Here is a 23,003-nt window from a genome sequence, read left to right as displayed (position 1 = left end):
TCCTTTGTAAAAGGAGATGTTGCTATGGGAAGGTCCACCAGTATTAAACTCCCTGTGGTCAGCATTGTTCCAACATTTTTTAAAGATATAAACGTGTGCACTGCCACCAGCGAGAGACCAATGAATGCAACGTCGAAGGAGTAACAGTGGGTTCAAATCTGAATAAAGTTTGCAGAGTTACAGGGAAATATTGATCAGTTTAAAGCGCTTTGGTGCACTTATTTGATGAATGGGATACGCTTAAAGAATCGGGTACATACACGTGAACTTTGGGGGGGGGGACTTTTTATAAATAGCAAGAAAGAAATATAGCAAGTGCCGCTGTAAATAGCAAGTACTTATGGGTCCCACAATGCTGAACGTTGTTGATTATCTAATAAGGAATTGGGGGAAAAAAAAATATAATTCGTTATTGCTTTTTAGGTGTCAATGCAGTTTTAATGAACTCTGATGCTTTGCATCAGTTATGCATTGCCACCCCTTAAGAAAAAACCCTTTCCCTCCGTTGCTGAAAGTAAATGAGCTTCATTGAAGCTTGAGCTCATCTCTCGGCGGAAAATACCTGTAATACGCTGCCACGGTTGAGGGCAGAAAGTGCTTTGGAGCTGAGCAAATCCCGTGCAAGTAAGTGACTGCCAAATAAACATTGCACGTGAACTGACACACACACACACTGACACACACACGCACACACACACACAAAAACACAGTGTTTTGCAAAAAAAAATAATTATCAAAGCAGAGAGCGTGAACTGATAGAATGATCTGATCGCTGGGAATCCCTTTCAGCAGAAGGCAACGTGTCCCATTGGTGTTTATGGAGGGTTTTCTCTCCTCTCTCTCCCTCTCTCTCTCTCTCTGTGCTGAAGCTGAATGGGTGTAATTATTGGGTCGATTGGCGAGGATTTAGCGCCAGATGGCCACGGGCTTCTAAAGCTGCAGTTGCCCCGTGTTTGCTTTTGCTCCTCATAGAGGATGCTAATTCGCAGCTAAAGTTCTGAAAAGGCCTCCAAATTGTAAAACAGTATTCATGGGGCAGAATGCCCACCGGCGGTGACCCTATTACTGAACACATTCATGAGGCGCCCTCCTTTTATCCGTGATTTTCCACGCGGCGCTCCCTGTATGGGGGGATCAGTAATAGCTTTTAAAAGGCGTTTGAGTGCAGGAGAAAGGGAGAGTCTGAGCTGCGCTTCCACGTCTGTCTGGGATCCACTCAGTGACTTTAAACCCCCCCCCCCCCCCCCCACTCCCCCCCTCCTCCTCCTCCTCCCTCCCCTCCTCCTCTCCCTCTCCCCCTCCTCCACAGAAAGAGAGTCCAACTTCGAGAAAACTTGGGGCACAGTCGAGAGCCATAGAAATGAGAGAAAAAGGGGATTACACCAAGTCATAAAAAGCAACCCCCACCCTCCCCACTCCCCCCCCCCCCCCACACACACAAAAAAACACCCCGAGCAAATGCAGATGGTGGTCGATGAAAAACTTTTTTTTTTGTAGCCACAAAGATTATTTTGCCACCGTTGCAGGTGTTTATATTTGGGGAGTCAGTTTGATGGATGTAGATTGCAGACCATGACAAGATTTTCTTGTCAGCATTTCTGAACTGAGACACTTCATTCACGTGCAATGACAAGCCGGCACGAGAATTCAGCTTGTTTTATTTACTCCATTTTTGGTCCTTTGGAGTGACATTTTTTTTTTTTTTTTTTGGGGGGGACGACGGTTTTGCTGTTTTCTGTGTGTGTGTGTGTGTGTGTGGGGGGGGGGGGGGAACACCGACCAAATGGTCATTTGTTTTCACATCTGACCAATTTGGTTATGGGAGCAGTGGAGTGATGAGTGTCTTATACCCGGTGAAGCTGTGAGGCATTTTGATGTGGTCCTCTCTGGGGGTTAGTGTGTGAAGAATTTCTGGGGGGGGGCAATGGACAGGATATAACATAATAATAATAATCCCTGCATTTGATATAGCGCTTTTCACGTCGGGAGGACGTCCCAAAGCGCTTCACAGAACACACTGTAAAGTGAATTGACTGTATATTTGTGGGCGAACGCGGCAGCCAATTTCGCACAGCAATGTCCCACAAACAGTCGTAGATTGAAAATGACCAATTTAATTATTGTTTTTGTTTTTTGGAGGGATTATTATTAGGCGTGTGGAGTAAGGAAACTTGCCCAAGGTTTCGCCCTCTGCCTGGAATTGAACTCAGGTCTCTCGCTTGCAAAGTGAGTGCTCTAACCACTGAGCTACAGGACTCCACATGGGGGTGAAACGTGACCCACCAAAGAAATACGAGTTAATTTAAGTGTCTGTCTCTCTCTCTTTCCCTCTCTCTCTCTCTCCTCCTCCTAACAGAACAGTTTAATGATCAATCAAGTCAAAAACTGAACGAAAAAAGTCGAGTTAAAACAAACGACACATTCGCAGGGACTGAGGAAACAACAGTGCGATCCTGGAAATAATTCCCAAGATGGGAAGTGGTTGAAAGGAAAGGAGAACGAGAGGAAATGAGAGAGAATATCGAATTGAACGGCTTTGTGTCTCGAGATAGATAACTTTAGGAAAGTCTTCCCACACACAAAAAAAATAACCTCACATGTTGTTGAATAAATGTTCTGAGCGATTAACGAAACAAAAGTGCGCTGTTCTGCAGAAAAGGATGGAGAAAATCTGCAGAAAAGGATGGAGAAAATCTGCAGAAAAGGATGGAGAAAATCTGCAGAAAAGGATGGAGAAAATCTGCAGAAAAGGATGGGAGAAAATCTGCAGAAAAGGATGGAGAAAATCTGCAGAAAAGGATGGGAGAAAATCTGCAGAAAAGGATGGGAGAAAATCTGCAGAAAAGGATGGAGAAAATCTGCAGAAAAGGATGGGAGAAAATCTGCAGAAAAGGATGGAGAAAATCTGCAGAAAAGGATGGAGAAAATCTGCAGAAAAGGAACGAGTGAAAAGAGGAGCAGAGTTTATTAACATTTAAAGGCGCCGAAGCAGAGGGGGGGGGGGGGGGGGGAGAGAAAAGTCCGAGAGAATAGGCAACGATTAAAAAGGCGCTCCGAGCAAATGAGTCTCTTTCTTTACAAACGAGGAGAAAAGTGATCGGGAGATTTATGGGCTCCTTCAGACAACCTGCGAGGAGGTCACACAGCAGCCGTGACTGGGAGCGTCCAAAAGTTGGATCGGACGAAAAGGGAGGGGGGGGGGAGGGGGAGGGGGGGGGGTGAGGGGAGGGGGGGGGGTGAGGGAGAGGGAGGTGAGTGAGGGAGAGAGGAGGTGAGGGAGGGAGGAGGTGAGTGAGGGAAGGGGGGAGTGAGGGAGGGAGTGAGTGAAGGAGGGGAGTGAGGGAGGGAAGGGGGGAGTGAGGGAGGGAGTGAGTGAAGGAGGGAGGAGGTGAGTGAGGGAGGGAAGGGGGAGTGAGGGAGGGAGTGAGTGAAGGAGGGAGGAGGTGAGTGAGGGAGGGAAGGGGGGAGGGAAGGGAGGAGGGAGTGAGTGAAGGAGGGAGGAGGTGAGTGAGGGAGGGAAGGGGGAGTGAGGGAGGAGTGAGTGAAGGAGGGAGGAGGTGAGTGAGGGAGGGAAGGGGGGAGGGGAGGGGGGAGTGAGTGAAGGAGGGAGGAGGAGAGTGAGGGAGGGAAGGGGGGAGTGAGGGAGTGAGGGAGAGGGTGAGTGAGTGTGTGAGTGAGTGAGGGAGTGAGTTGCAGAGATTTAAGAGAAGAGGCTTTAAAGTGAAGGTGTGAGGCGCTTTGCTTTCCCTTCTCTCCGTCACACTGTTAATTCGTCCTCAGACTTTGAGCCTGGACGCGTATGCGATGGGCGCCCATCCTGCCCTGCCTTGCCCTGCCTGCCCTGCCTTGCCTGCCCTGCCTTGCCTTGCCTGCCCTGCCCTGCCCTGCCTTGCCTTGCCTGCCCTGCCTTGCCTTGCCTTGCCTGCCCTGCCCTCCCTGCCTTGCCTGCCCTGCCCTGCCCGCCCCTGCCCTGCCCTGCCTTGCCTGCCCTCCCCTCCCCTGCCTTGCCCTCCCCTGCCCGTGCCCTGCCCACTCTTCGTGACGATGTGGACGAAGTGGAGTGGAGGGGGGGGTGGGGTGTGGTCTGTGGCCCGGGGGGTGGGTGAGGGAGTGGTGTGTGGTGTGAGGGGAGGGGGGAGTGGGGAGTGGGGAGAGCAGAGCCAGGCGATTGGGTGCCGGGCCGGCGGCACGCGTCCTGGCAAAAAGTTTGGGCGAGTTTGAGTGAAGTTTTTCCTTGAGCTCCACCAGAGTGTGTGAGAGGCAGAGAACAGACAGCACAGCCCTCAACTCACTCCCTGGTCAACTGCAACACACAACCCCACTCGTTTTTTCTCTTTTATTTCTTTCTCCTTTTTTTTTCTCTCTCTCTCTCCCCCTCTCTCTCTCTCTCCCTTTATCTTTTTTTTTCCCCCAAAAAAAGAATCGTACGAAACTTTTCTATTTTGTTGTTTTTTTTTCCCCCAAAAAAAGTTTTATTTTTTTTCCCCCCCTTTTTTTTTCCTCTCTCTCTCTCCACCCCACCCCCCCCCCCCCCCCCAAACCAATTCTCTCCGCGGTGCGCCAAAGGAGGGAGAGAGAGAGAGAGAGAGGGGTGGGGAGGGGGGCGTTAAAAAAAAAGTCAGCAGCAAGTAACTAGATGTTGAAACTTTTTTTTTTGGGTGGTTGGGAGGGGGGGAATAGTTTTTTTTTGAGTAAGTGGTAGATTTTTTTTTGTGGGGGGGGGAGGGAGAAAAAAAAAGCAAAGGCTGTTTTTTTTTTTCGTCCTCTTGACTTGTGTCAAAACATCTTCCAGAGCAAATGTGTCCCGGAGTGTGAATGAGCAGAACCGAGGGCTGTGGAAGGAAATCAGCTCCACTTTTGTGCGTGTGTTTTTTTGTGTGTTTTTTGTGTGTGTTTTTTTTTGTGTGTGTGTGTGTGTGTTTGTGTGTGTGTGTTTGTGCTGTGTTTTTTTGCGCGTGTTGTGTTTGTGTTTGTTGTGTGGTTTTTGTGTGTGTGTGTTTGTGTTGCGCGTGTTTTTTCGTGTGTGTGTGTGTGTTGTGTGTTTTTTCGTGTGTGTGTTGTGTTTTTGTGTGTGTGTGGTGTGTGTGTGTTGTGTGTTTTTTTGTGTGTGGTGTGTGTGTTTGTTGTGTGTTTTTTCGTGTGTTTGTGCGTTGTGTATTTTTTTGTGCGCGCGTTTGCGTTCGTGCGTTTGTGCATTTCGTGCGGTGTGTGTTACGACTTCACAAGAAGTTTCCAGCGCTCGGAGGGAGGAAAAAGTGCGTGTGGGGTGGGGTTTGCGGGGTGGGGGGGGGGTTTGCGGGGTGGGGGGGGGGTTTGCGGGGTGGGGGGGGGGTTTGCGGGGTGGGGGGGGGGTTTGCGGGGTGGGGGGAGTTTGCGGGGTGGGGTTTGCGGATAAATAAGCGCTCAGAATTTCTTGTCGTCGTCGTTGTCGTCGTCGTCGCCGCCGCCGCTGTTGTTGTTGTTGTTGTCGTCGTCGCGGCGGAGGCGGCGATGGAGAAGCGGCGACGGGAGGTCGGACCCTCTCCCTCTCCCGCTCCGGCGCCGGTCCGGTGGCTGTGCCTTGTGCTGCTCGGCTGCCTGTGCCGGGAGGCGGCGGCCATCACCGTGAAGTACCGGGTGTACGAGGAGCAGCCGGTGGGCACGGTGCTCGGGACGCTGGCGGAGACCTTGGCCGACGAGCTGAACCCGTCCTCCCAGCGCTTTCGGGTGATGCAGCGCCTGAACTCCTCGCTGCTCGCGGTGCGGGAGGAGGACGGGCGGGTCAGCGTCGCCGAGCGCATCGACCGGGAGAGGCTGTGCAAACCCCACGCCGCCGCCTGCGCCGTCGCCTTCGACGTGATCACTCTGCCCACCGAGCACCTGCAGCTGATCCAGATCGAGGTGGAGGTGCTGGACATCAACGACAACTCGCCCCGCTTCCCCAGGTCGGTCATCCCGGTGGAGATCTACGAGAGCGCCTCGGTGGGTGCCCGGTTCCCCCTGGACAGCGCCGTGGATCCGGACGTGGGGGACAATTCGCTCCACGACTACTCGCTCACCCCCAACGAGCACTTCGCGCTCGAGGTGCGCACCCGGACCGACGGCGCCAAGTACGCGGATCTGCTGGTGATCCGGGAGCTGGACCGGGAGCAGCAGGACAGCTACCAGCTCCGCCTGACCGCCTCGGACAACGGGGTCCCGCGCAGGTCCGGCTCCTCGCTCCTCAAGATCAGCGTCGCCGACTCGAACGACAACAGTCCCGTCTTCGAGCAAACCTCCTACACCATCGAGCTCCTGGAGGACTCCCCCCGGGGCTCTCGGCTCCTCGACCTGAACGCCACGGACGCGGACGAGGGGAGCAACGGCCAAGTCATCTATTCCTTCAGTAGCCACGTCTCCCCCCAAATCACGGACACTTTCAGCATCGACCCGGACAGCGGTCACTTGACCCTCCTGAAATCGGTGGACTTCGAGGTCAGCCAGACCTACGAGATAGACGCCCAAGCTCAAGATCTGGGTCCCAACTCCATCCCTGCCCACTGCAAGATCATCATCAAAGTGGTGGACGTGAATGACAACCAGCCCGAGATCACCATCAGCCTCATGCCTTTGGGCAAAGACGTGGCTTACCTGTCCGAGGCGGCCCCAAGGGACACCTTCATCGCCTTGGTCCGTGTCCAGGACAAGGATTCGGGGCTGAACGGGCAAGTCGCCTGCCACCTGGAAGGCCACAGGCACTTCTGGCTCCAGCAAACCAACGAGAAGCAGTACATCATCAAGACCAACACCACCCTGGATCGCGAGGCCATCCCCGAGTACAGCCTCAAAGTGATCGCAGAGGACATGGGCTCCCCAAGTTTCTCCACCATCAAGTATCTCACGGTCCAACTCACGGATGAAAACGACAACGCCCCTCGGTTTGAGAAGGACACCTATGAGCTGTTTTGGCCCGAGAACAACTCTCCTGGCGCTTACATCACCTCCGTGACTGCCAGTGATCCGGATCTTGGAGAGAACGGGCATGTGACTTACACCATCCTGGAGTTCTACCTCTCCGGGAGCTCCATCACCACATTCGTGACCATTGATCCCTCCAATGGCGCCATCTACGCCCTCAGGACCTTCGACTATGAGGAGATCACCAGGATCTCTTTCACAGTCCAGGCCAGGGACGGGGGAAGCCACCAGCTCACCAGCAACACCACCGTGGTCCTGACTGTGATCGACCAGAACGACAACGCGCCCCTGATCGTTACTCCCGCTTTGCGCAACGGGACAGCCGAGGTGCCATTGCCAATGGGCACCGGGGCCGGCTACTTGGTGACCACCGTTGCGGCCGTAGATAAGGACTCTGGTGCTAACGGCGAGCTGGCCTGCACCATCCTTGATGGCAACCAACATGGGATCTTCACTATGGATGCCAGGACCTGCAACATTTACACCAACAATAGCTTGAGTTTGGTTAAGGAGAGGGAATGGGAAATCGTGGTGGTGGTGCAAGATAAAGGGACTCCCAGTCTGAGCACTGTGGCTACCTTGAAAATCGTCCTAACTGTACCAGAGGACATGTCCAAGAGCATAATTGATGACCAGAGTGCTTTAGATTCCTCCATGATCATCATCATCTCGTTGGGAGTGGTTTGCGCTGTTCTGCTCATCATTATGGCCATGTTTGCCACCAGGTGCAACAGAGAGAAGAAGGACAACAGGTCCTACAACTGTCGAGTGGCCGAGTCTACTTACCAGCACCACCCCAAGCGGCCATCCAGGCAGATCCACAAGGGGGACATCACTCTGGTGCACACAGCCACGGGTACTCTGCCCATCAGATCTCAGCACAGAGCCTCCCCGTCCTCCTCGCCGACCCTCTCGGGAATGGATCGGGGCCAGATGTGCAGCAGGCAAACCCACCACAGCCGCCAGTCACTCAACAGCCTGGTGACTTTGTCGTCTAACCACTTGCCCGAGAACTTCGCCCTGGAGCTCACACACGCCTCTCCGCCTGTCGAGGTGAGCATCTTGGTCATATTGTGCGTTTATAAGCGAGCATTGTTTGTGATATACATGTATCGTGTTCTGGGCGTAATTCTCTCTCATCCCTTGGTCGAAGATTGGGGCTATTGGGAGGCTGTAGCAGGTTGTTGTACAGCTTTACCAGGACAGTGAACAAGATGCTGTGAAAGTTTTGAACAGACCGTTCATTTTGTATCCATAGTCTCCACTTTACACTTTTTACACTTTACATTTTTCTGTGGCCCTTTTCAGAGAAAAGTTATCCACACGACAGGTGGACGAATGGAGAACATTTGCACTTGCAGACTGGTCTCGATTCAGTTTAGATGGATTCCCTGATTTGCCGTATTTTACCAGCAACCCAGTCCCAGCTCTAGATCAACATCAATAAGCAATTTATGTTGAACGTATTTATACACTTAACTCTTTTTGTCATTGTCTCACATTCGGTATGGTCCTGTTGGCAGAGGTACTGTAGTGTGTTCAATGTGATCCCAAACGCATGGATGTAGAGGTAAAAAAAAACAAATGTATAGCCCTGACAACAACATCAACATTACATTTGTACAGTGCCTTTCACGTCTGGAGGTGCATCCCTTACAGCCAAGTGTCTGAAACCATTGCATTGTCATCCGTGTAATCTTCGTACAAGCACTGGCGATCAGCTAACTCACTAGTGACAAAGTCATCACAAAGTTCAGGTCAGGTTCCCAAGTGGAGATCTGAATCATATTATGTGAATGGCAATGATAGGCTCCATTCAATCTATAAACGTGTCATTCACTCTTCATCATCTACAGCTACAGGAGTCCTGTAGCGCAGTAGTTAGAGCACTCGCCTTGCAAGCGAGACACTTGGCTTCAATTCCAGGCACAGGGCGAAACCTTGGGCAAGTTTCCTTATCCCACACGCCTAATAATAATCCCTCCAAAAAACAAAACAATAATAAATTGGTCATTTTCAATCCGTGTCTGTTTGTGGGACACTGCTGTGCGCAATTGGCTGCCGCGTTTTGCTCACAAATACACGGTCAATTCACTTTACAGCATATTCTGTGAAGCGCTTTGAGATGTCGAGAATACATGAAAAGCGCTGTATCAAATGCAAGGATTATTATTATTATCGTGTCCATTTCACGGAAACCAAAAGTCCTTCACAGTGTCACGTAAATTGCTTTTCACTTCTTTCAAAAAACGACTGGGCAGGGAATGGTGGAGGGGGGGGTGAAAGGATTCAACCCAATAAAGTTGGCTCATTTATAAGAAGAGCTAAATGAAATCTCCAGCTTTATGTTTTGTTAGCTATTCTGAAGAGTTTTTCTTTTTAAAAGTTCAAATTCAAAAGACCACTCATTCATTTCCATGTATGCAAAGCTGAAATGTCAGAATTCTGCTGAGATGAGGTTATTTTGTACACAATGTGGTAATGTTGGTGATGTGAAATGGAAGCTGGCCCCACTTGTGGGCACATCAAATATTTCTAGGTCTGTAATATGAGTGAGCAAGAAAGAAAACAAAAGTAATTGTTAAAGTTATTGGTATATATGCTGTGGCAAGCTCCATTTACTGCCCAGCAATGTACTTTAAACTTAACTTCTAGAGTAGCACCCCTACTGCACCAATATGGTATTTTTCATTTCATAACTCAGCTGTTTGTACAGCTTCTTTGCCTCTTTGTTTGCCTGATCTTAATCCTGCAGTCAATTTTTGCTTAGAACAACCATTTCCAGTATAAAACCAATTAGATTTACAGATATTTATATATATATATTATATATACTGTATAAATAAAGTGATAGGCGCTATACCAAATCCAAGGCTCATTTTTTTGTTATTATTATATGTTACAATAGTTCAGTAGTTGCTTTCTGCCAGATTAGTTATGTACAGAGTTCTAAATCTGTTCAAGATCAATTAATTATACCGTAAATTTGCCTTATATTATTGACTGTTTTACATTTTATTGTGCTTAGAATGCTGAAATGAGGAGTGATCTTTTTCAGAATTATTGGTTATAGCTCGTCAGTTACAAAAATGTGATATTTCTGATGCTGGTGTTAGTTATCTGATGCCCTTCAGTGGATTGGATAACAGTATGCACTTCTCCACAGGAATACAATATCTCACAGGACATTATAATAGAAGTTTTTTGTTTTTTTTAATTAAAAAATAGATCGATTGACACTAAGTTTCTTTCATCCTCTCTGTCACCATATAGCAAGTTTCCCAGTTGCTGAGCATGCTGCACCAGGGCCAGTACCAACCCAGACCCAACTTTCGTGGAAATAAATATTCAAGAAGTTACAGGTAAGAATTGTTTTTGAACTTGATTCCTTTCTCTGAGGATTTGCTGTGTGTCAAACAGTGTATGGTATCAATCATTTACCCTTTCCTACCTTTCTCTAGATATGCTCTTCAGGATATGGATAAATTCAGTCTGAAGGACAGCGGCCGGGGAGACAGTGAAGCTGGGGACAGTGATTATGACTTGGGCAGAGACTCTCCCATTGACAGACTCCTTGGTGAAGGTTTCAGCGATCTCTTTGTCACTGATAGCCACCGATTTCACCCAGGTACCATTTATCACATTAGTATTTGTTGTTGTTATGCTGATTTACTTGATAACTTACTTACGTTGTACAACAATACACTTCCAAAGGTTTAGTGGCATTTACTGATAGTTATTTCCCAGGAAATGTTATCCTCTCAATTATTTTACCCCTCCACCTTCTGGAGGCGTTTTCTTTTACTGGGATATACACTTACAGGCGCTGGGCATTCTCAGTATGTCACCCAAGTGACATTTTCCATGCAAGAACCTTTACAGCAAGTGTTGGCAGTCTGTTCAACCATGGGAGAAAGGGGCATCATAGCCAAGCCTGCTCCTGTCCTTGCCCAAGTTCCACACACACAGATCATCCAGCAGGGATCTCTGGTTAGCACAACCCCCAGTATTGGCAGTAATTTCCACTGACATGGCAATCTAACTCTGACTGGAACAGAAATCCTAAACCACTTTTCTTCCTCCCTCATCCAAAGGATCTGAGGCCAATTATAGCAGCTCAACACCTACCTCAGCTGAAATAAGATAATAATAATTAATGATCCTTATGTATAACACTTCCTTTCACATCAGGAGGAAATTTCAAAGTGCTTCATAGGATTTACTGTGACGTGTGTATTTTATAGGTGAACATGGCAGCCAATTTGTGCACAGCAATGTCCGACAGACAGCCATAAAGTGAATTTACTTATAGGAGTGAATCCAACCTGCAACGTTTTGTTCAATATGAACTGGTGTTCCATCAGACGATACCTTTCCTCACTAGACCATTGCGGGGAGCTTGTTTTAATATCTTCTGTCTTTGAATTTTATTGGATTTTTTTATGTTCACTGTTTCTGGAGAACATAATTGGAACATTTTAACATTTTATGACCCAGTGTCAATATCGTGCAATGCCAGACCAGGTCAAGCACTTGATAGAAGCAAGGTATTGCTTGTAATAATATGCTTCAAACCCAAGCTCCGAAGAACTTTCTCTGCTGCGCTAGTGTGACATTTTTACTTCCTGCAACTTTAAGCCAATCTGAATTATTGCCAGTTTAGTAGAATTTGGCATTTTTGTGCTGTGACTTAATTGTACCAGAAATTGGGTTGATTGCTTTCAAACCCATTTGATTAAGATCCTTTAGTGATCGATGGGAGTAGTACTGTTAGTATTGTATGCCTGGTGATAAATGGATTGTGTGATTCCAAGTGTGTAGATCTTAAAATTTCTGTCTCCACCAAAAACACAAGACCTAGTTTAAACAAAGTATCTGCCCACATTGGCAATGCATACATTGGTGTCGTGCTCTTCATTTATCTGGCTCACAGAAAATGTCAAAGTGGTAAATGCCCAGATTTACAAAAAAAACTATCAATTTAGCTTGAAATGGCCACGACTGAGGGTGTCTTCCTTTACAGTGCTGTCTGACATCTGACACTTCCTGCCCTCAGTCACATTCTGTTTTGTAAGATCTCCATGTTTTCTGGTGTTATGCTTTGGTGGAAATGTTACATTCAGTGTGTTCTGGATCTGGAAAAGATTTGGCAGGTTCATTATAAACATTCACTGCAAGTAGTGCTGCAGGAGTTATGGAGAAATGATTATAGTATCTTCTGTCGTGTGTTCAAATGTTTCTGATGTGTTGAAGGATGGCATCATGCATGATAATGGAAAGGTTTTGTTTTATTACAGCAATGAAGTTATGCACAGATGAATGCAAGGTGCTGGGCCACTCTGATCAGTGCTGGATGCCTCCATTATCTTCAGGAGTTTCTGCTGATTACAGGAGCAATTTGTTTAATCCTGGTGAGGACACTCAGCAGCTGCAGGAGGACGATTGCGACTCGTCCGATTCCAGTGGGAAGAAGAAAAGCTTCTTGACCTTTGGCAAAGAGTCCCAGAGTGAAGAGGCAGAGGATTTGGGGACCTCTTCCCTCCTGTCAGAAATGAACAGTGTTTTCCAACGGTTGCTGCCTCCCCAAATGGACATGTATGCAGAATGCAATGAGACCAATAGCGTGAGTTCTTTGGAAAACAAGAAAGGACATTTGGCAGCAAAAACTATGCCATATCCCCAAGGGGTGGCAGCCTGGGCAGCAAGCACAAATTTCCAGAATCCAGTGAGCAGTGTTGGTCTGGCCCCCGTTAATCACGTTACTCCCCAACCTGCCTGCAAATGGTTGCCAGCCATGGAAGAGATCCCAGAGAATTACGAAGAAGATGAGTTTGATAACGTTCTCAGCCAGCTGAACCCTTGCAAACGGGAGAGCAAACACGAACTCATCAATGCCAGTGAACTTGTAGCAGAGATCAACAAACTTTTACAAGATGTCCGGCAGAGCTAGAAATGATTCTGTATATATTTCTTTCCTTCCTTTTTATGGGAAACTGGAAGTTAGCAGTGTCATTGCCAACTATTTGCATTTATCAAGTAAATGTGTCTATGACTTTTATTTTCACATTAAGTATACCAATTTAAGTGTAATTAAGTTTGTATTTTAAAAATACATTTTGTACTCTATTTATATATTATTTTTCCAATAAAACATATTTTTATACTCTTATCATGGTTCTTGTGCAAAATCAGACTTTGCCTTGTAATAAAATGTATTAGCTTGTTAAATTTATTAATCACAAAATTAGTGTTATTTTGTGCATTTTACAAATACTACATTCTAGCCATGTCCCAACACATTTCTAAAGTCCAGTGGAATCCTTTAGAGTAGTGGTTAGAGCACTCGTCTCGCAAGAGAAAGGACCTGGGTTCGATTTCTGGGCAGGGTGAAACGTTGGACAAGTCTCCTTACTCCACATGCCTCAGTTTACCTAGCAGTAAATAGGAACTCAGTTGTTAGTCAATTGGTGGTTCGCTTTTCCAGGTATAATAATCCCTTCAAAAAAAATTATTTGGTCACTTCATCCATGACTGTTTGTGGGACACTGCTGGGCGCAATTGGCTGCTATGTTTTGCTCACAAAATATACAGTCAATTCACTTTACAGTATATTCTGTGAAGCTGTTTGAGACAGCTCGAAGACTTGCTATATCAAATGCAAGGATTATTATTATTAAAATGAAGATGGAAAATATGTCACTGTGATAACATCACAATTTTATATTTGCCTGCATTGCCGTAGGTTATAGGTTTACTGGATGCATGCATCAATGCTGTTCAGATTGATATAAGATGACATCAGTGATCCCAGATTTGCACTGGCTGTCCAGGCTCCAGTAATGTTAGATCATATTGTGTCCAGTGAAGTTAAGCTCAAAACAGATGAACCTTATCATACAAGTATATTTTCCCTGATTTTGTCTGTTCACCAAAATATGAAGGTATGTGTTCCATTATCTAATACAATCACTATGTAGGTATTACTATGTATGCATTTTAGTTATTATTTTAACTTTACATAAACTTTTGTGAAAGGAATATATTTTTACACACACTACATTGTAAGAGGATAATAGTTTGGCTTTTCATGCAATTTAGATCATCCACAATGAGACAAAGTGGGATAACATACAAGTGGGTTGATCTGATGCCTCACTCACAATTTTATCATTGGTTGTATTCAGTGCCATATGACAGATGTTCAGTGTGAGATTATATCTCGCAGCTCTTCATCGTGCACTCTGTATATTTCCATTTTAGGTAATTGGCTAAATCAATAAAAATTAGCTGTCAACTTTTCATGTTAAATAGGAATGAATGATTGGTGCAAATACTTCTTGAAGGTCGTACCATTGTGTGTGGTACAAATGTAATTTTGCTTTCAATTAACGTGGTGGGTATGTCCAATGAGATCCCACTTTTAAATTCCAGGTAACAATGATAACCTGCATTTACATAGCGCCTTTCATGCTGGATAGTGTCTCGGAGCGCTGAAGTTGGGGTAGCTCTTCTTGTGCAATCGATAGAGCTGCAGCATATACACCAGGAATTTTCTGGTTCAAATCCTGATCCATATTGTTTGCTAGTCTCAGCCAAGCCCTTCCTAAGGAGGTTAATGAAGGGCAAACCAGCAACTGGTCCCTTTAACAACAACAACAACTTGGATTTATATAGCGCCCTCCACGCCGGACACCATCTCGGAGCGCTTTAACGCTTTACTGGTTGTGCATGTAGAGGGACCTAACTGGGGAGCGGTCAGACCTATTTGTGATGCTTGCTGAGAATGCCTAGGCTCATACATTAAGCATGGTCACTTGGATGGGGTATCATGCTTAACTTGTGAAGAAGTCTATGTACTTACATTTTTTGGGAAGAGATGTTACCATTGCTTGATCGATGTTCCTGAAACTTATTCATTCAGCCTGACATTTAAACTGCAGAAGGTCACGATTGCATTGATAAAGTCAAAGTTGAGAAAACATTGGTGCAGTAATGATAATTTGTTTCTAGGTATGTTTAGAACAAGCGGAACAAGACATTGGGGAAACAGACACTCCTCAAGGCCTTCCACAGTGGCTCACAGTCTACCGAGTCAAATGCTGACCTGGTATCAATGTATGTGTTAAATTTGGGCTGTTGTGGACTGGACTTCTGGCGATGTATCGGCTCGGTGAGCTTGATAAGGTCTGGAGACAATGACATCTATCTCTGGCTACAAAACTGCGCATTGACATCATATAGCATTTACTTCCATATCTATATGCTCCCTCTTGATGACATCATCCGCAGACATGGGGTCAATTTTCACATGTATGCGGATGACACCCAACTCTATCACTCAGCCTCCACCCTTGACTCCAAGACCACAGAATGTCTGTCAGACAACATGTCCTGGATGAGAGCTACCTTTCTACGGTTGAACCTTAACAAGATGGAGGTTCTCCTGATTGGCTCCCGTCAGCACCTCCTCACCTTAGGCACTGACAGCATCACCATCCATGGTTGCACACTCCACCTTACTAAGCCAGTCCAGAATCTTGGCGTCTTATTTGACCCTCAACTATCCTTTCTACCCCGCATCCGTGCCATGGCCCACTCTGCCTTCCTTCACCTCCGCAACCTCGCCCAGCAAAGACAATGTCTCACACTGCAGGCCCCGTAGACCCTCATACATGCATTCATAACATCCAGGCTCGACTATGCAGACTCCCTACTTGTTGGCCTCCCCAACTCCTTCCTCCATAGGCTGCAGATCATCCAGAACACTGCAGCCCATGTCCTCTCCTGCACCAGGCTCCGTGACCCTATCACCCTCATCCTCAGCTGACTCCACTGGCTTCCCATCACACAGAGGATGCAGTTCAAGATCCTGGTCCTCACCTTCAAAGCCCTCCATGGTCTTGCTCCCCCCTACCACAGCGACTTCCTAACACTCTAACAACCCACCTGCTCACTCTGCTCAGCGGGCTCTGGCCTGCTTCATGTCCCCCACCTCACCCGCCCCACTAATGGCGGGCTTTCACCCACTCTGCCCCCACCCTCTGGAAGTCCATCCTGCAGTCCCTCCACCTCGCCCCCTCCCTTGCCTCCTTCAAGACCCACCTGTTCGACTGTGCCTTCAATCACCTTCCTTCCCCACCTATTGGAATGCAATAACAACAACAGAATCCTGGAGCGCTTAATATGCTGGTTCAACCATGTTAATGACATAGTGTCAGCTCAGACTGGCTTTCCTGATATGTTTCAGCAACAACAACAACAAGATTCCATTTATTGAGCGCCTTTCACGTCGGGAGGACGTCCCAAGGCGCTGAACAGTTGGGTCAGGACCCGAGCAGGGGGGAAATGGTCAGGGTGAGGGGAGGGAAGGGAGGGAGCGAGGAGGGGGTAGAGAGTCGAGAGGGGAGCTGAAGGCACGGTCAAAGAGAAGACAGCACGGAGGCGTCACTTCCTCTTCTGACACATAATAATAATAATAATTGTTGCATTTGATATAGCTGCTAATCATGTCTTTGAGACATCTCAAAGAGCTTCACAGAATATAGTGTAAAGTGAATTGACTGTATATTTTGTGGGCAAAATCCACTGCGTGGACCAACGGCCGGTTGCGCATTGGGCTCTCGGACTTGCTGTTCAGCTGTACCACGGATTGCGACCGGCCTGCACCTGGAGGTGCATTTGTGGATGTCTAAGACACACCCGGATGCTGATTCAGGCCTTGAGCCTCAGGAATGCCTGTGATCGATCGGCTGTTGTAGAGGTTGCGATGACCCAATGCTGGTCACGTGCAGTAGTAGTCGCATGTTTAGAATGTTTGTAAATGCAATGCTACGCCACTGAGATACAGTGCCACTTTTTAAGTATATTGGCAAGTCTAACTTGAAACGCTTGGAGGTTGCTTCCCCCTGAATGTACTACACCATGGGTGGTTGAACAAAAGGCTGTTTTTTTTAAGCACTCCGAGACACTGTCCGATGTGAAGGGCACTACATAAATACAAGTTGCTGTTGTTTAAAATTGGCTCTCATTCGGGATTAAAATTGCAGGATTCCTAAATTAATTTCTTCCTTAATCATCATGCTGTTGGTGGTTAAGAATTGGAATGTATTTTCTAATACTTCTATTTTGATTCCTTATGTCTTAAGTGTGTGTCTGTGAGTAAATAAAATAAGTGGGGTTTTGATAATGGTTCAATGGGTAAATGCACACCATTACGCATTTGTACCGACTGGTAAGAGAAAGAAACAACTTTCATTTTTACATTGCTTATTATATCAGTACATCTCAAAGTGCTTCGCAGTAATTATTGTCAAATATAGTGACTGATTTTATATACAAACATATTTTATAAACAGGGCTCCACATTTTATTTGGAGGATTCTTGGCCGGGAGTCCCTTCACTTTTAAATTGTGAGATGGGATTTTTAACGTCCACCAGAAGACAGGCAGGTGAGGTTTTGGTTTAATAGTCTTATCCAACAACAACAACAAAATTACATTTGTATAGCGCCTTTCACGTCGGGAGGACGTCCCAAAAGATAGTAACTAATAATGCAACATTCCAATATCAATAATAATAATAATTCTTACACTTGGTGTAGTTGTATTCATGGCGTGAGGGCATCTCAAAGGGTTTCCCAGATATACTGTAAAGTGGAGTGACTGTGTTTTATGGTTTAACATGACAGTCAATGTGTGTACAGCATTGCCCCAGAAGCAGATGCATCAGAATGTCAGCCTAGACTAAGAGTTCAAGGCTCGATGTGCCATTCGAACTTGTTGAAAACTCAATTAGGATTAATGGAGCAATTGACCAGGAGCCAATGAGAGGAAGTATAAAAGAACACTGGAAATGGGACAAATTGTGTGTGATGTAGAGTAGCGTTTTATTGAGAAAGACAAAATAAAGAAGATACTAACACACTTGTGACTTATATAACAGAACTCAACATTCTGGCTCAGATGTGAGAGGTGAGCTAAGCACATGATGGTACATGAGAGGAAGATTGCAAGTTTGATCCCTGAGTTAACTAATTTCATTCTGGATGATGTTGGGAGGTGTGCTCTTGTCTCAGTTTCATTGGGCTAAGCTATCTATAAATCAGCCATGTTCCTGGTCCTGATAGCTATCTGGTAACCTCTACTAAAAGGTATGCTTAGTGGCATTGAAAGGCAACCAGATTTGATTTCCTCAAGGTCAAATAACCTATCAACATCCATTGTCTGAAATTGTACATCTGGATTTGCACAACTGTTGGTGTACTCCCTGAGGAAGGAAAAGAGAAAAGGGGAGAAAATTGGAGGAACAAAAACAATGAAATGCAACATTCTTGATTCAAAATTCTAGATATTGTCAAGGAAGCTGGTGGGGGNAGAGAAAATAATGTTTGCATTTCACATCAGAAGTCCTGAAGATTTCACATCCATTCTAAATGATGCACGTAAGCCTCTTTACTTATGATTGAAGACATATTTACAATCAAAGGTCCATATAAATGTCTGGTGTGATTTTCTAGGCCCATTTGGATTTTTGTTTTACTAAAGAGATTCTTGATATTGATTCATGCAGAACTATATCAATTTAATATTCCAAACCTCTGTCTGTTTGTTTTCTTTATGTGATATATATTTATATTATAAAACACCTAGGTTAGGTTTAAAAACATTTATCAGACATTATTCTTTACATAAACAAGGCTGTAATATCTCTGATGCCTTTTCTTCTGAGGAAGACTCTTGCATGGATTTGATGCCTTAACAATTTGATGGAAGAATGCCAAAAGTGATTCTTCCTATCAAATACTCATCTTGATAAGTAAAATGAAGCAGCCACACATGCTACAATTACACTATTATTTTCTTGATGGATTATTGGAAAAGTGCATGTAATCCAAACGTTGTATTCAGTGAGTAAGCACAGATTCCAACCTTTCAAAAATAGTTTAGATATAGGACATCTCAGACAACATCCTTATCTGTTTCTGTGTGCATGCTGCATGTTAAAGAGCCAATTTTCTTTCTTTCTCCCTCTCTCCCTTTGCCTGGTTACCTAAGCTGTAGTTCATAGCTGTCAAAAATTCAAATCTATCAAACTATCTCATTAAAATTCCTCAGTCCTCTAAAAATCCCATACAGTTTCTGTACAAATGGAGTTCAACTGCTGTGGCAAAGCTTCATGGATCCATAAATAAAGACAGTGACTGATCCCTGAAGACTTACTCTTACTATGGCTGACTAAATTTACTTAGAATACTTTAACTTTCCACACAGCTGGGTTCAGCTATAGAAATACTGCACAGGTTTGGGTTTATCATCATTTAACCAAGTTAAACAAGACACACAGACGTTGTCAATTCCACTCATTATTACAATAACAGCTGCACAAAACTGAACTTGCTATAAAAAGAGCTTGTTTTTCTTCCAGCAAACCCAATTTGCTGCAATAAGTAATGCTTGATAAACTCAAGCCCAAAGATGTAAGCTACTACCAAAGTGCCTTTCATTGCTTATGTCAAAACTGCGTTACGCGGGATGATGGCTCTCCTGTTTCAAAGAAGACACTGTCTTAGATTACTACGCACAGTATCAGCAAACAATGGGGCAGTGTCTGTTTAAGACGTAAGTACAATGCCATCCATTTCACTTTAAGTGTAAAGGTCATGCATGGATGTTTTCTTGTTTATTATGCAACCTACCGAGTTCTTTGCAAACAGATGCAACTCGATATTGCTCATTTACCCTCGCAGCATTAACTTGAGGTTTGAACTTACGGAAACCTGTTGGCCTGCCAGTGAAGTTTATTTATTCTAAATTGCTTCCTGGGGGCCACAACACCTTGAGCTGTTCACAATTCACAGGAATAAATTCATATTGTGTTCTTGGAATGTGCCTGGTGATTTGCATTGCTTCACTCAAAGTTTTATAATGCAGCAGGCATTTCCCTTGAATTCATTCGCTGGGAAGGGGGTTTAGTTTTACGCCAGCCAAGGGATATGTTTGTGCTCTTGAGACCCTCTGGGATCGTAATGTTAAAGTGCACTTGCTGCCAGAGTAAGTAAAATAAGAATGCCAATTTACTAAGGCAAGCAGATGTGTAATCTAGGTCAAAGGGAAAAATACTGTAATGTTATTTGCCACAAATATTTTTTTTAGAACTTCTGTTAAAAGAATTGTTCCCATGATGTCCCAGTCCAGAAAGTTCCCATGGTCAATTCATTCTGCAGTCTACTGTATGCTGGAGTTTTACACCATAGGTGATTCAGCCTTATACAGATTATTCTCATCCCTATATTCTGATGTTTAAGTATGTTTAGAACACAACGATAATAGCAATGCTACAGAAATGAGTCACTATCTTCCAGTTACAACCCTATGAAAGATGACACAAAAATGCTCAACTTGACTTTCTTGGAGAGGAAACACCAAACTGCAATGCTATACACAGTAGATTTCATTTCGTGACAGGCTTGAATTTCAGCCAAGGTAAGTAAAGAGAAAATAGATATGCTTTTTCAAGTTTACTTTCAATAGATCTATAATGTAAAAAGAAATCACCAGAGAATGGATTAAACAAACCTGTGGACATTTCATACCGGGAACCCAAACATCACAATTTCTATTATAGGTTTTGCCCTGACATGATTACTTTTCCAGTTCTATCAGTAATAATCACGAATATACACTTGGAAACCAATCGTGAGTCTTACTGTTTCCAGGCTCAATACCCACTCACTGCAACTGCATGATAGCAGGTAACTGGAGGTACTGGACACACAATTGTCTTGTAAGCAATTGAAAACTATGAATTACTAAACTTCACAATTGTTAACCCTTCATTATAACAATCATCACCTATCAATGATAGGGAATACACAGATGAGCAATACCCCACTGACAGCTGTTCGCCTACAAAATACACAGTCGCTACTCCTTGCACTAAATCCTTTGAAGCATTTTGAGTGAGATGTGAAAAGGTACTGTATTGAATCAGGACTCTTATTGTATTACTGGAAATAAAACAACCCCCAACATAAATTAAACCAACTACTTGTTCATCCCAGTTAGAATTGCAATTATAGTGCTGCATTTGGCCTTAACAACCCCTAAATTAGGGAGGAGAAAAATCTGTCTGATCACTTCCCAGTGACCCCTGCTGGAAAAAAAACAACTTGCAGAGATTACATGATGACTGGACTAGGCTTGGCTGCGATACTCATCATCTCATCTTGCCAAAAATCACCGTTTGGCTTTGCATCACTTGGTCCAGGTACCAGATGGTTGCAACCAAATCCCAGCAAAAATCAATGCCTTCAGATTAAGAGGTTAGAAAATAATGCCTCCTTTACTTTACAAGATCTTATGGAGACAGACTCACACTGTAAAATTGGTGTTTTGTCAGCCATAAATTTTCCAAAACAGCACTGGGTTTCAGTTCTCCAATTGCCTCGATATGGAAGAGACTTGACTGCAGTATTGAAAGTGCTGATGCTGCAGCATCCCTCCATATACATCCTTGGTGCAAATGGTTTTCGTGTTGTATCTAAAGAAATTCTTATATTGACCATGTACTGTTGCATTTGTATAGCACCTTTCACGTCAGGAGGAAGTCCCAAGGTGCACAATCAGGGATTTGGAGCCAAACTTAGGGTCGGGATCGGTGAGGGTGGAGGATAGGTGGGTGGCTTACGGCTTGATCAAAGAAGAGGGTTTTGAAACACGCCTTGAAGGAGACAAGAGAAGGAGGGACCGAGGTTAAGGGAATGTGGGATGGAGTTCCATAAGGTGGGGGCAGAAAGGCTGAAGGCCCAGCCGCTGATAGTGGAGTGAGCTGGGTGGAGGACCTGGAGCAGGCCAGAGCCTGCTGAGCAGAGGAAGTGGACAGGTTTATATGGGGTCAGCAGGTCAAAGGTAGGGAGGGGTAAAGTCGTGGAGGGCCTTGAAGGCGAGGATGATATAAATTGTACTGTAATCTGTATTGGTGGACTGGTATCTTTATTTGTGATCTCCACAACCCAAATATTGGTAGTGAAGTTGCGAATTGACCAGGAACAACGCCACTTGTAATTCACAAATATCTCCTGGCCAGTGGGTGCTATTTGTCACAAGACTCCTTTGGAAGTCTGAAGACAATGTAAGAGCAGCAGGGGCTTGTAGTGTGGTAATACTTCCAGCTTGGTGGTACATTTCGAGTCTTTGGACCTGCAATATAACAAACAGCTTTAGAGGGTAGACAACAGTGTGCAGCATCCGAATTAGAAGACACTCTGATCATAAAACTCCCCTAGATTACAATGTCAGGAGAACCTGTCCATTCGTGTACTGACAGTCCCAGCTATCCATTTATAGTTCGGCTTTTAATTTACATACTTTAACTATGATACCCTCTCCAATAGTACTTTCCCTCCAAATGCATCCTCGGTGTAAATAGCTTTAGTGTTGTGCCTAAAGGCATTTCTACATGGACTATGTACTATAGCCGCTCGTGGAAATAATGTCCATCTATATGATCACAGGAAAAAAAATAATAATTGGCTATTTGAAGGTAGTGTGACAAAGCGAAAAGAGGTAAAATATTTGAATTGGATAGCGCTTAGAAGCAGAATGTTTACAACTTGTAGAGGTGATGGCTTGGTGATCGATTGTAGCACTCAGCAGAGCTGCTTGCTGCAATCCATCAAGTGCCCATCTTACTTATTAAGGAGCACATCGATTATTACTGCTCCCTGATCGTAATATACTGGATGTGTTTATGATACTGAAATCAAAGACCCTATCATTAAGTTCAAAGTTTTAGCATGGATGTTGATGCGATTTGTGGGCTGAGACAAAGGGAAGGACTATTTGTTAAGGTTTCAAGGTTGTTTGTTCATCTTGGAAGCGGGAAAAGAAATATAAGCTCAGTTTCAGAAATAAATCTTTTAATACTATTTTCATTGAGCACAGAATGGATTCTGAATTAATAATATCGTGAAATGATATGATTTCTAATTATTGCACTCTTGTAAAATTATATAATGCAATTTACATTTATATAATGCCTTATACACCAGCAGGATGTCTCAAAGCGA

General features: G+C 44.9%; 1 protein-coding gene across 1 annotated transcript; it reads left to right on the top strand.

Annotated features, from left to right (window-relative positions):
- The first annotated feature begins 5,362 nt into the window (after positions 1 to 5,362).
- pcdh18a (protocadherin 18a) lies at positions 5,363 to 13,168 on the top strand. Its single transcript, XM_007897698.2, has 4 exons — positions 5,363 to 7,989; positions 10,210 to 10,298; positions 10,398 to 10,564; positions 12,234 to 13,168. The coding sequence occupies exons 1-4, from the start codon at positions 5,491 to 5,493 to the stop codon at positions 12,884 to 12,886; spliced, it is 3,408 nt and encodes a 1,135-aa protein (XP_007895889.2). The 5' UTR covers positions 5,363 to 5,490; the 3' UTR covers positions 12,887 to 13,168.
- Positions 13,169 to 23,003: the final 9,835 nt, after the last annotated feature.

The sequence above is a fragment of the Callorhinchus milii genome, unplaced genomic scaffold (genome assembly GCF_018977255.1).
Source record: "Callorhinchus milii isolate IMCB2004 unplaced genomic scaffold, IMCB_Cmil_1.0 Scaffold1, whole genome shotgun sequence".
NCBI lineage: Eukaryota > Metazoa > Chordata > Chondrichthyes > Chimaeriformes > Callorhinchidae > Callorhinchus > Callorhinchus milii.
Note: the sequence above shows the minus strand (reverse complement) of the source record. Positions and strands in the feature narration are given on the sequence as shown.

Excerpts from the sequence above, each read along its gene's own strand:
- pcdh18a (XM_007897698.2), top strand. The coding sequence starts at position 5,491 with ATGGAGAAGCGGCGACGGGAGGTCGGACCCTCTCCCTCTCCCGCTCCG. Across the intron at positions 7,990-10,209 it reads ACGCCTCTCCGCCTGTCGAG|CAAGTTTCCCAGTTGCTGAG; the intron begins GTGAGCATCTTG and ends GTCACCATATAG. Across the intron at positions 10,565-12,233 it reads TAGCCACCGATTTCACCCAG|CAATGAAGTTATGCACAGAT; the intron begins GTACCATTTATC and ends GTTTTATTACAG.